This window comes from Denticeps clupeoides, chromosome 13 (genome assembly GCF_900700375.1).
Source record: "Denticeps clupeoides chromosome 13, fDenClu1.1, whole genome shotgun sequence".
NCBI classification, from domain to species: Eukaryota; Metazoa; Chordata; class Actinopteri; order Clupeiformes; family Denticipitidae; genus Denticeps; species Denticeps clupeoides.
The window spans coordinates 12,930,914-12,944,116 of NC_041719.1; the positions used below are offsets into that span (position 1 = coordinate 12,930,914).

At 40.6% G+C, this 13,203-nt stretch overlaps 2 protein-coding genes across 2 annotated transcripts; both read left to right on the top strand.

Annotated features, from left to right (window-relative positions):
- Nucleotides 1-7,583: 7,583 nt before the first annotated feature.
- Nucleotides 7,584-9,246, top strand: LOC114802219 (mast cell protease 1A-like). Its single transcript, XM_029000930.1, has 5 exons — nt 7,584-7,705; nt 7,885-8,041; nt 8,121-8,256; nt 8,752-8,997; nt 9,085-9,246. The coding sequence occupies exons 1-5, from the start codon at nt 7,648-7,650 to the stop codon at nt 9,244-9,246; spliced, it is 759 nt and encodes a 252-aa protein (XP_028856763.1). The 5' UTR covers nt 7,584-7,647.
- Nucleotides 9,247-10,794: 1,548 nt separating this feature from the next.
- Nucleotides 10,795-12,118, top strand: LOC114802188 (granzyme B-like). Its single transcript, XM_029000891.1, has 5 exons — nt 10,795-10,949; nt 11,054-11,195; nt 11,289-11,418; nt 11,497-11,763; nt 11,835-12,118. Exons 1-5 carry the CDS (start codon nt 10,892-10,894, stop codon nt 11,991-11,993), a joined length of 756 nt encoding a protein of 251 aa, XP_028856724.1. The 5' UTR covers nt 10,795-10,891; the 3' UTR covers nt 11,994-12,118.
- The last annotated feature ends 1,085 nt before the right edge of the window (nt 12,119-13,203 follow it).

Consider the following 13,203-nt stretch of genomic DNA (forward strand, 5'->3'; position numbering starts at 1 on the left):
ATTGCAAAATAATAAATTAGACAATAGAAAGCACAATTAAAAATGTGATTTCAGCAATAATAATATTTTGCTTCCATGAGGCAATAAGCCATGTTCCTGAGTACAGTTCAGCAGGTAGCAAAATCTCACATGACTTTCTGGCTGTAATAAATGCAGGTAAAAGACATTATTATTAGAAACTGTCACTCCCAGGACAACATGAATGCCAGTCATGTTACTATTTGTTTACCTATGATTTTATTATTGATTTTTTGACAATCACTCTGTAGTCATAAATAAATGTAATACATTTATTAAAATGGATTTGTTTTTTATCCCGTCCCAGCACCACACATATCATACAAATCACAATTGGGCCAGTTATAATGAGTTAAAATCTGTAGGTATTTCTTTAGAGCAAGAATGTCCTTCTCCTTGCAGCCTGGCTGAACTGTCTGAATAATTTGGCAAAGGACATCAGATCTATCAGAGCATCTCATCTCGTCACCGCTTGGATTAGTCTCATGTCCAAAGTGACTAGAGCGCACGAGACAGGCCTTCAGAGTGGAACACACGCCTCGCGCAACATGAGCCCCCATCCACGCTACTGTAGAGGTATGCGATTCTGCAAGGTTCTATTGATCTCCATCTCCAATCGGCATTCCCAGGATGCCTGCGGCGAGTCAGACACTGGAAGACGGACTGGCTGGAGGTAGTGGTGGAGGTGGTGGTGGTGGCGGGGGCTGTGAGGTGGCAGGTGGCCGCCACTGCCAGATAGTTTTGGCCGACTGAAGCAGGCCGTACTTTGGACGCCATCCCAGTCAACATCATAAGGTTGTCTTTGGCTTTTGGTAAGTGGAAAAGGCAGGGTTCATGTAAAGAGCTGGCTGTTGCCAAATCCCCGTCCACCTGGCCCCAGGGACCCGGACAGTATGTAGAGACTGTCATAGCATGAAAGAGCAAGACTATCTACGTATTCTATCATAGCTTTGTTTTCAAAGAAACTGCGAAAAAAATAGGATTGTTGAGGAGCAGCAGAACGGTTTTGGGTGGGCTGGTTCAAGTGGATCAAACGCATAAATAAATAATAGTTTGAGCCCCCTTGTTCCAGAGTCTGCACCCTGGGCTTTTCCTATGTTACTTACAGATGAGGGAGGACGTTGAGTGCACTAGTGCATTTGGACGGCATTCATCAGTCCTTCAGACGACTCTCTCTTTGAGTCTGATGTCCGATTTCAGTAGACACAGCATCGGCCGCTGCTCGACATCAATGGGCCCACCAATTACAGCATTAGAGGTTTGTTTTTTACATAGAGACAGCAGGTTCCTTATCTGTGCTGTGTGGAGATGTCTGCAGACTCTCCAAACAACTGAACTGCTGCCTCATATCATGGAATTATGAAAGGAAGTGTTAATATTTATAGCTGCCATGGTTCTTTATTTGAGACCCTTGCACACATTAAAATCAGCCTTGAAATGTACAGTGACAGTTTAGTCTAGTGAGACTTGCAGTGAGTGAGATGCATGAAAAAAAATACTAGTGTAAGATGGAACACATAGTGTAATATAGGACTATTGTTTGGGTGCTTGTTGTACTTGTTGGGTGCAGCATAGATTGAGGACTACATGGTCAAATTTATATACATAAATTATATAAACACATAACTAACTAAGCAAGTGATCATTAATGCAAAATGTTAAACATTGCTAAAAAAGTACAATAATCATTATTGTGTTGTTACTCCAGCTGCTCCCCTTGCTGGTGGCACAGTGTAATTTATTTTTGCATTTTGTAACCATCTTGCTCCCTCTACTGCATGTGCAGAGTAAAATGCAGAGTTCAGCTGTCTCACTATCTCACAAAGCCTTATGAACCACACATGCATTATGAAATTATTTGATGGCAGGGACTCATAGGGACTCATAGTGGAAACAGAATGCAAAGACACAATCCTTGAATCTAGATAATGTGCTCCATCCAATCACACCTGGGGTGTATAGCCTCAGCTAACCAGACCTATTGCAAACTCACTTTTATCATCATTGTGTTTATGTCTCAGTTTCCCTTCAAATACACTTAGCCTATTTTAAACAATGACACAATATTTTCTTTTGTTGTGATACCTCCCTACACACTAGTGCTTTGTGTTAACTGTGGAAATAAGATTTCATGTCCAGGAAGCTGTGGCTTGTAAAGGAGACAGATAAGAAGAAAGACGCTGATGTCGTTCTGCCCCACAAACTTGAGTGAGAGTGACACTAGTCACTTATTTAAGCTGTAGAACAATTTGTCTGTCATTCAGTCCCCTCAGCATCATCATGGCTGTCTCACAGATGCTCTGCTGCATGGTGGCTGGTCACCTGCTGGCTCTTGGGTCCTCAGGTATGTCACAAATAGTAGTTTCAGTGTCAAACCCGCAGATTCTCACTGAAGGCATCAAAACTATGAATGAACACATGTGGAGTTATGTACTTAACAAAAAGTGGAGACCTGGTCTCCACAGTCACCGGACCTGAACCCAATCGAGATGGTTTCGGGTGAGCTGGACTGCAGAGTGAAGGCAAAGGGGCCAACAAGTGCTAAACACCTCTGGGAACTCCTTCAAGACTGTTGGAAAAGCATTTCAGGTGACGACCTCTTGAAGCTCATCGAGAGAATGCCAAGAGTGCAAAGCAGGAACCAGAGCAAAAAGCGGCTAAAAGAAACTTTTCAACTTTTTGTTAAGTACATAACTCCACATGTGTTCATTCATAGTTTTGATGCCTTCAGTGGAAATGAAAATAAAAAAAACACATTGAATGAGAAGGTGTGTCCAAACTTCTGGCCTGTACTACAAGAAATCTTCTCAACCGTGCACATTTCTAATGAGACCAGGGAGATACAGCACCACATTCAGGATTGGAGGGGGTTAAAGCAGCATCTGCGCCATTCTCTGCATCTCTGTGTGGATGAACCGAAAGCCCGTTTTAGAGAAAAGCATTCCTGTGTGGACAGGACCTAAGACTACAACATACCAGGCAAACGTGACATTAATGATTTTACAAGTAGCTACACAATAATTAATAGCTGTCACGATTGGGTGCAGCTGGAGATGCACCTGGCACCAATCTGCTTGACAGCAAGGCTCCAGCCATGGACAGGTGTGAGAAATTAGGGACATTTCATGTGGACTATGCTACTGGTGTGTACAGTTGTTTTCCGTTCTGGCAATTGCCACACGCCTGTGGGTTTGTTTATGTTCTCCCCTTTTGTTTCCCCTGTTTTTGGCCCTCGTGCCGGTTTGGTTTGTGTGTAAATAAAGCACTGTTTCCCATTATGTCCCACCTCTGTGCTTGCACCTTGCAGGGAATCCACCTCTCCAGCAGGACCCCAGGGAGGAAGCTCCTGACCCCATCCCAGTATGTCCCACCTTTGCGCTTCGTACTCCCGTCAGTTCAAGGACGTGACAATAGCTGTTAGAAGGGATACCATATCTATGGTTTTTGTACATATTTTTATGAGAGCTTTCTTCAAGCTGATTTAAATGTGGAGCTGGTGAAGGTAAATAGAAATTCACATTACATCATTTGACCTAGAGCGGAGTCAGAGATGAGCTTGCATTAAAATGGATTGAAAAGGGGTTATGGGTTATAATGCATTAGGGTTTTGGTGCTGTTCAATTGCAGTTTGATTACATTTTGCTCTGCATGCTCAATAATGTAACAGTCAACCACAAGCATCTAAGATCTTAACAAAAAAAAAAGCCTTTGCAAAACAACTGATAAAATTTGTTACCGTAAAGAGGCTGAAGGCAGTGTGTGACCATTTCTGCACACCAAAACACTAATTTATTACATAGCATGTAATTAGGTTTGTCATTGTTTGAGACAGTGTATGTGATTCTTCAAACCTTGAGGTCTCCCACAGAGGGCCTGTGAGGCATCAGGACCACATTTGTTGCACGCACACTGCAGGTGCTCTGCATTTCCGAGAAATCTATACGTGAACTGAAGTATATTGTAGCATAATAATATAATGCAAGTATAAATGATTCGCATAGTTATACCATTTGCAGTTGTTCACCAGAAAATTACAAAACACTAAGGGTCTCATATATTTTTATTAGTGGCACCAATATTTACTCATAGCTTTGAACTTTTCCAGATGACATTAATCCTTTTAGAGTGAAGTGATTGTCACATGTGATACACAGCAGCACAGCACACGATGCACACAGTGAAATTTGTCCTCTGCATTTAACCCATCACCCTGAGTGAGCAGTAGGCAGCCATGACAGGCGCCCGGGGAGCAGTGTGTGGGGATGGTGCATTGCTCAGTGGCATCTCAGTGGCACCTTGGCGGATCGGGATTCGAACCGGCAACCTTCTGATTACAGGGCCACTTTCTTAACCGCTAGGCCACCACTGCCCCATGTCCAGTCAAGATATTTAGAAATTTTAGCATAGACATTTGGTAGAGTAATGGTTCCTTCACACTCATCACAATGGTGATGCTGGCCTCTCAAAGGTGATCACTCGAAGGCCCTTTTTCTTTTAGTGCCCCCATCCTGAGGTCTGAGGTATGGTGTGCACAGACTTACAGAGTGCACAGAGCTGCATAAAAATTAAAATCAATTATTTGAGCAGAATCGCATAATTCATATAGTATTAATTTACCAGCCTTTTATTTACCTGTAAAAGTGCAATGTCATGTTCCAGTGGCCCAGAATGATTGAAGCCTGGGTTGAAATGATAATATTTCACAGTCATACATGTGGCACTTTTATGATTTGAGAGGTCACGAGTTCTAACAATAAAACGGTTTTCCGCGTATGGAAGGAGCAGAACAATTAAAGTTGCAGCAAAACTGTTCTTCTCAGACTGATAATTCGTTGACTATAATCTGAGCAGAGCACTTTCCAGTGTACACAGTGCCCTGAGGGAGCCTCCACAGAGATGTGTCCCATTGTGCTGCAAAGACACCATGTAGGGCCTGGAGTTGGGCCGGGCCTCCATTCTATTCATTATACCTGCATCGTCATGGTCTGAGAACAAGAGCCAGATATGAAATAATAAATAAATTAAATCACACTCATGGTGTAAACAGCAAAGCTGTTGTAGCCATGGAGCCTGTGACACTCTGTGACAGTCAAAAAGGATTAAATATGTGTGACTATAACACTAGAACAAATTGCTTATGTGGTGAGTAAATTCGATTCTGATTCTCTTTTAATAAGCCCCGGTGTTTTTTCACACTGTTTAACACATGATGTATAAAAAAAGGGTGACAACCATTTTTTCCACGCTGTTATCTATCTGAGCAACCTCAAAATTATCCATGACTCTCTTGCTGTCTACAAAGCTAGTTTCAGTCTGAATAAGAATAATCCTGCAGGTCAAGAGGGCTAAAACTTGAAGAAACAGTTTAAAAGGGGACCACCCCTGGCATGCAAAGTCCTCTCATGTACACTGAAAATGTTTGTCATCCTTTTTCACTTCTACTACAATGTGCTTGTGTTAAAATGACATCACTATGAAAGCAACTTTCCTGCCGTTAAACCAACAGCGACTGGGCTGAGTGAGACGGGGATGATGAACTGTGGGCTTTTTGTCTGTTGTAGTGGGTTATCACACTTACTTAATGCAAGAGTGAATGGCCATGGGTAAATGGTTATTCAGATGCTGAAGGTGACACCAAGTCCAGATTGAAATGATGTGTTGAGAAGTGCACTCTGCGTTTTTTGTAGAGCATTGTATCTGGCAGTTCAGTTTGTGTTCCATCATCGTGCATCTTGATACTGTGGAATTCCTGTAAAGCTGTATTTTTCACACTGGTTTACTTTGCTAAGTTATTATATAACTAACAGTGACCAGTTCTCTCCTAGTCTCCTAATCCCGTAATTTCTCTACCATCATAATACTCTGTTGAATTAAAAAGCATTAAAATGGGATCTCTTCAGTTTTTACTAAATAAAGCCAGAGGATAGATTCCACATCACATCGTGGTCCATATAAACTTCAATAGTCATGGTAATCAGTACAGTATCTGTGAGAACATTTAATAGACACTAAAGTCAGCTCCACATCATTGTGAGGTAATTATCTCTACATTGCAGTTCCGTCAAGTGATGCCCTGTGATGGTGTCATGTGACAGGATGGGAAGGTGGCAGCAGGTTATTCCTGTGTTCATCCCATTGAAAGAAAAGTAATATAAAATGTGACAAATGTGGTCACATTTTGTAATTTAGATGTGACAAGCATACAGTGTAGTCATGGGAAGAAAGATACAGGTAGCAGCTTTAGCTGAAGGTAAAATAGAATTAGGGTGGTGATGATGCATCAAGAGCAATTGCTGGAATTACTGAACTGTTTACTATAAGAGAAAGCATAATTTCTGACTGATACTTGCTTAATTTTCAACAAATATTGGTGATTTTAAAATTGAAAGCATCAAAGAAAAAATATTTTTGTGTTACCGTTTTCCTGTTTGAAAGTTGATGGGAAAAATAGACATATGGTAAAATATTATATGTCTGTGTCATGACGACACTTCAGGTTACTAAGCCAGAGCACTTTACGTGAGGGGGAAAGCAATTCTGATGGAAACCATCTGTGTGACACGTAACACATTTGATTCTGCTGCTCTCAGTCCTGCCCTCTCTGGGGTTCTCTGGTATGTTTCTCTTCTTTCTACCAGATGGTTTCCATTAGTCTCTGCTGTAATAATTATTACAAGGTATAACACTGTTATTACTGATAACGACTCAAATGGGTACTGATAGGTCAGACTACTTGAGGTCATGCATGGTAATCAGGCACCGCGGTTCATGGCTTTCCCTGATCTCCTCTCAGCTCAACAAGTGGTTTCATTCAATGAACGTAACAACTGCCATAAGCCCAATCTACCAAATGTCTACACCAAAATATCAGCATACCTTAAGTGGATAAATATTATCATGAAAAGTGTAAAGCAATAAGTAAAATTTGTTCAGCTTCTTTCTGTATATGTTTTATATATGTTTGAGAACTGAGCACAGTAGAAAATCCAGTCAGATTCTTTGTTCAGTATTGTTAAATACATTCTGTCAAAAATGAGGCTGGTGCTTGACAGCACTGTTGTAGGTGACCTGAAAGCCTGGCCACAACAGCAAATTCAGCGCTGTGGTTGTCCAAATTTTATTTTAGCTGGATCATTTAGATCAACAGCGAACGTGTTAATAAATGCTCTTCTGAACTATGTGGTTATGTGTCATGCATTGTAAAAACTATAATCAATGTGTAAAATATTATATGTCTGTGGAAGTAGCCTAGTGGGTAACACACTCGCCTATGAACCAGAAGACCCAGGTTCAAATCCCACTTACTACCATTGTGTCCCTGAGCAAGACACTTTACCCTAAGTTGCTCCAGGGGGACTGTCCCCTGTAACTACTGATTGTAAGTCGCTCTGGATAAGGGCGTCTGATAAATGCTGTAAATGTAAATGTAAATGTCATGATGACACTTCAGGTTACTAAGCCAGAGCACTTTACGTGAGGGGGAAAGCAAAGTGTTGGTGACGTGTTGGTTTATGGTGGGGTACAAATAGAAAGGAAGATTGAAACCAAAGTGTGAACTGTCAAGAGTGAAGCGTGCACAGGACTGCTGTCTTTTTTTCTCGATAGTGTTCGGTCACTTTTTCAGTCTTCATGGCTATAACACATTTGATTCTGCTGCTCTCAGTCCTGACCTCTCTGGGGTTCTCTGGTATGTTTCTCTTCTTTCTACCAGATGGTTTCCATTAGTCTCTGCTTTAATAATTATTACAAGGTATAACACTGTTATTACTGATAACGACTCAAATGGGTACTGATAGGTGAGAATACTTGTGGTCATGCATGGTAATCAGGCACCGCGGTTCATGGCTTTCCCTGATCTCCTCTCAGCTCAACAACATGCTGATGTCAGTATAGTGAATGGAACGGTGGTCCAGATAGAGTCCAGACCCTACATGGTGTCGCTACAGCACAATAGGAAGCATCGCTGCGGAGGCTTCGTTGTGTCTGAGGACTTTGTGATGACAGCAGCACACTGTTTAAAATGGTGAGTGTCATCCTTAGTGTCAGACTGTTTAGCTAAATGGCTTTTTCTGTCTAAATAAATAATTTCCTTCTGTTCACAGGGGACAAAGCCTGGAAGTTTTGGTTGGAGCTTCGGATCTCTCAAAGCATAAAACTGGCAAATTTGTTACTGTCAATGTCTATCACATCTATCCTGGATACAAGAAAACGCTGGAAAATGACATTGCACTTTTACAGGTAACTAATACACAGGCCAATTACATCACATATATAATAGTTTTTTTTATACTTAAGTAGTAATATGATAGAGACAGCTCCATACATGGACACAGGTGCCTATATCTAAATTAATAATAGTAAATAGAATGAACTGGTTTACCTTATGTTTACCTTATGGGGCAATGGTGGCCTAGTGGTTAAAAAAGTGGCCCCATAATCAGAAGGTTGCCAGTTTGAATCCTGATCTGCCAAGGTGCCACTGAGCAAAGCACCGTCCCCACACACTGCTCCCCGGGCGCCTGTCATGGGTGCCCACTGCTCAACAAGGGTGATGGTTACAAAAAAACTTTAGCTTTGCTGTGAAATAGTTAATCCACAAACTAGATGAAAACAAAATAGTAAAGTTGAGTTATATTTAAAAATAATCTCTTAGAGTTCCTATGAATCAAAATGTAATAGTGGATCTAACTGTGATTACAACTGTTTTAATAAACAACTAAAATTTTTATTCAGCTCTCTGAAAAACTCAAATTCACCAAATCTGTGCAACCCATACCCATACCAAAGAAAAAAGAGGACATAAAGGCCAAATCTGTTTGCATGGTGGCTGGATGGGGGGCAAAGAAAACAAATGGGCCTGTGAGCGATCTCCTTCACCAGGCCGAAGTCACCATCGTGAAGAGAGACCAGTGTAATAAGGCGTGGAAAGACATTACTCCTGACATGCTGTGTACAGCTGGTGGAGCCGGCTTCTGCCAGGTAGTCAAATGCATTTCCTTTGTAACATTGGCTTGGCAGATATAGCAGATATTGACAAATAACAATGAACATCTTTATGTCTTTCAGGGGGATTCAGGAGGCCCATTGGTGTGTAAAGGTAAAGCCGCAGGAGTGGTTTCATTCAATGAACGTAACAACTGCCATAAGCCCAATCTACCAAATGTCTACACCAAAATATCAGCATACCTTAAGTGGATAAATATTATCATGACAAGTGTAAAGCAATGAGTAAAAAATTTTCAGCTTCTTTCTGTATATGTTTAATATATGTTTGAGAACTGAGCACTGTACAAAATCCAATCAGATTCTTTGTTCAGTATTGTTAAATACATTCTGTCAAAAATGAGGCTCATGCTTGGCAGCACTGTTGTAGGTGACCTGAAAGCCTGGCCACAACAGCAAATTCAGCACTGTGGTTGTACCAAATTTTATTTTAGCTGGATCATTTAGCTCAACAGCGAACGTGTTAATAAATGCTCTTCTGAACTATGTCGTTATGTATCATGCATTGTAAAAACTATTATCAATGTGGCGCAAAAGATGTTCTGTGTCACTGACTACTTTGTTCTCAATAAAGTGATCTGATAAAATCTGATCAGATAAGTACTGCATAGATATTCAAACAATAAGCATGCACACATGCAAAGAATCATTAGGTCAGGAAATTAAGAATGATGAATACAATAAATGCTCAACTTTTTTTATACACTGCCTTTTAGTATAATTATTCACTAAAACTGGTAGTCCTGAAGTGTGAACCCAAGGCTTAAAATGGTGATGGAAAAACTTTCCACTAGGAAGAATCCACTTGAAGATGCAAGTAGAGAATCACTTTCAATCACTTTCATTTCTCAGGAGTAACATGTTTGTCTATATACACGTTTCTGAACTTGCAAGAAAAAAAAAACACATTTTCTTAGAACACCACATTGGGATTTCCTGTGGGTAGATGTGTGCTTTTGATTTGTTTGCAGACTAAGCGATTAAGCATTATAATGTGTTTAAAGGATATTTGCCTATAGAAAACCGGTCTTAAAATAGGTTTTTGAAACACATGAGCGTAGAATTTTACCGTAAGGTTTCAAGACATTTCAATGAAAAATTGTTGGTTTTTGTTAAGGGCCCACATTGCAGAACCCCTAAATTAAAAACGAAATGGACTGCTGTACATTTAAGTGTTTATATTGAATTCATTCCTATATATGTATCCATGTTACTTAACCTGATGCCAATTGTTGAAAGAAAGAAGAAAATAACACTGCAAGAGGAGAATGTAGGTTTGGAACACGAAACAAAGTGTGGTCTCAGCACAGGCAAATAGGAAATGTCAGTGGGGGGGCTTCATGACTTCTAACCACAGGTTTATGCTTAGTCAGCTTTAAATATGACTCAAAGGCAAAAAACAAACGTTACCTGACTATGTTAAATGCATTGGCCAGAGACTTCTGAGAAATATCTCTGCTTCTTGTGTGCGGGAACGTTGAAAGCTGCAGGCAACCGCAAACAGAAGTGTGATAGAACAGTGGTAGTTCAGAATATTTCTAAGAGGACTTAAACTAGACCATCTAATCCATCTAATTCATTTTAGTCTCCGAATTATTTGTTCTTTTGACAGTCAAAATGAGCTCATTACAATCTAAATTCAAAATAAAAAAGGTCCAGATAATCAGACCAATAAGATCTGATGTGAATCAGACCAATAAGATCTGATGTGAAAAATGCAACAATTCTGCTACCCCATCCTGGTTACTGCTGCTTCTAAAGAGGACTCGGTAATCTCTGCATCTGCGTAATGTCAGTTTCGAGGTGATGACCTCACCACGGAAAACAATTAGAGGTTGACCATCTCTGTCGTAGTTCAGCATTTCCAACCATGCATGTGCTGCAGCATCTTCTGCTTCTCACAGCCACGATGGCTTTGGGGGACACAGGTAAGTCATGCTAAATAACACATGCTGTATAAATTGCACCTTTATTCATTTAAGATACTACTCATTCAAGCATTCATTGTCTCTCTTTAAATCACCTTGAAAAGGTCAAATCATTCATGGGAAAAAAGCCCAGTCGAATTCCTGGCAGTTCATGGCGTCTGTGCAGGACAATGGTAAGCACAAATGTGGAGGCTTCCTCATTGATCCCAGCTTCGTGCTCACAGCAGCACACTGTGATAACAGGAGGTAAGTCATACTGACACGCATCTCAATATAGACGCATACTGCCCTTCAGCATCTGATACTAACAATCTGGTTCTCTGCTCATGTTGCACACAGCAAAAATCTGACTGTCATACTTGGCACACACAGTCTAAAGAAACAAGGTACAAGATACCAAGTTCAGCTCAAAATTATACACGAATCTTATGAAAAGGCAAACAAAGGACATGACATCATGCTCTTAAAGGTAAAATTATTTTTTTTTACCGTTTCTGTCACACATTTGTCATACGTTCTACTTACATTCTCTGCTTATGCCATGAAGCTTTCCAGGAAAGTAAGAACCAGCAAAACTGTGAAAACAGTTGAATTTCCAAAAAAGGACACGGTTATGAAGCTGCCTGCCCAGTGTCAGGTTGCTGGCTGGGGCTTAAAGGAAACCAGGGGGGAGAAATCAGAGGACCTTCTAGTAGCAAACGTAACAGTGATTGATCCCAAGGTCTGCAAGAAAGAGTGGAGCGATGTCAACGTAAAACTGCCGAAAAACGTGATCTGTGCCGGAGGATATGACACTACTAAAGGCGCCTGTCAGGTATGTCAGGCCAAGGATGGCAGATTAAGGTGACCTTGGTGCCTGTGTTAAATGCGGCTTTGTCCTTGCAGGGTGATTCTGGGGGCCCGCTGGTATTCAGAAAGATGGCTGTTGGAATTGTGTCTTTTAACCTCCATAATAACTGTGACTACCCTAACGCCCCAAATATCTACACGGACATCTCCAAATATGCTTCCTGGATCACAAAAAATATCAAGATGAACTCATAAATGTATTGTCTTGATCATGAAATCTGTTGATGCATTTACATGTATTTGTATTATAAAATTATGAAAACTTATGATAATTAAGTAATTAAAATACATTGGAATTAAACTATTACACAAGTAAAATTATGACGTATTAATAAAGAAAAAAATTATGACGTATTAATAAAGAGTGGGTGGAACTTGCTTCAAAATTTAATGTACAGAACCAGTCAAAAGTTTCTACACACCTATTTCGAACAAAACTTAATATACAGGACTATGAAATAACACATTATGGTAGAATTTCACAGCCTTGTTGGCTTCTCTCCACTACCCCTCTGGATGGTTTTCCAACAGCCCTGAAGATTTTTGCTGAACATTTTCTTATCATCCACTCATGTAAATGGATTTTGAAGATGACAATAGTGAACAAAGCAGCCACGAAGGTGACTATAGAAAAGCTAATTCATCGAACATACTTCACTTTCTCCTGCCACAAAAACTTAAATATGTTTCTTGTGTAGGATTCCTCAAAATGACCTGAATCTTAGTCTCCATAACTGTCTCACAGACTAGGTGTGTCCACCTTACAATTATGACCACAATAAGCTGGTTAAACTGGTTCATCACCTAGTTTTCATAAGGGTCATACATACAGCTCAAGGCCAGCTTTGATCTGTTATCTTGACCCCATGTTTTTTCAACAGAGAGATTTATATCTATAAAATATAAATTTTTTGGTCAAAGATTAAATTTAAAAACAAGTAGAAACACATTCTAATTTCACAACGTGGCCAAGTCGGGACATCAATCATTGTGACAGTGGCCATCTAACACACCGATGCATGCAACACAACTGCATGCATTCAACCACCTTTGTTATTCACAGACCAGTCCTGACAAAGGTGATAATAGAGCCTGAAGGAATCATTTGTGAAGACAGTGAAGACAGCTGAGAACATCATTGGGATGCCTCACACAGCATCCGCAAGGCCTGCAGTATCGTGCAGGACCCCTCACACCCATCACATGGACACTTCACACTCCTATTGCAGCATCAGAGCCAGATCTGCCAGGTTGAGGAACAGTTTTTACCCCCCAGGCTGTCCGGTTCCTCACTATGTTGCCCCCAGGATCATCCACATCATCTCAACCACATCTGAAGCCTTAAACCATCTGCAGATGATTTTATTTCCCCTCCCAAACTACACATTACAAACTGAACATCAGT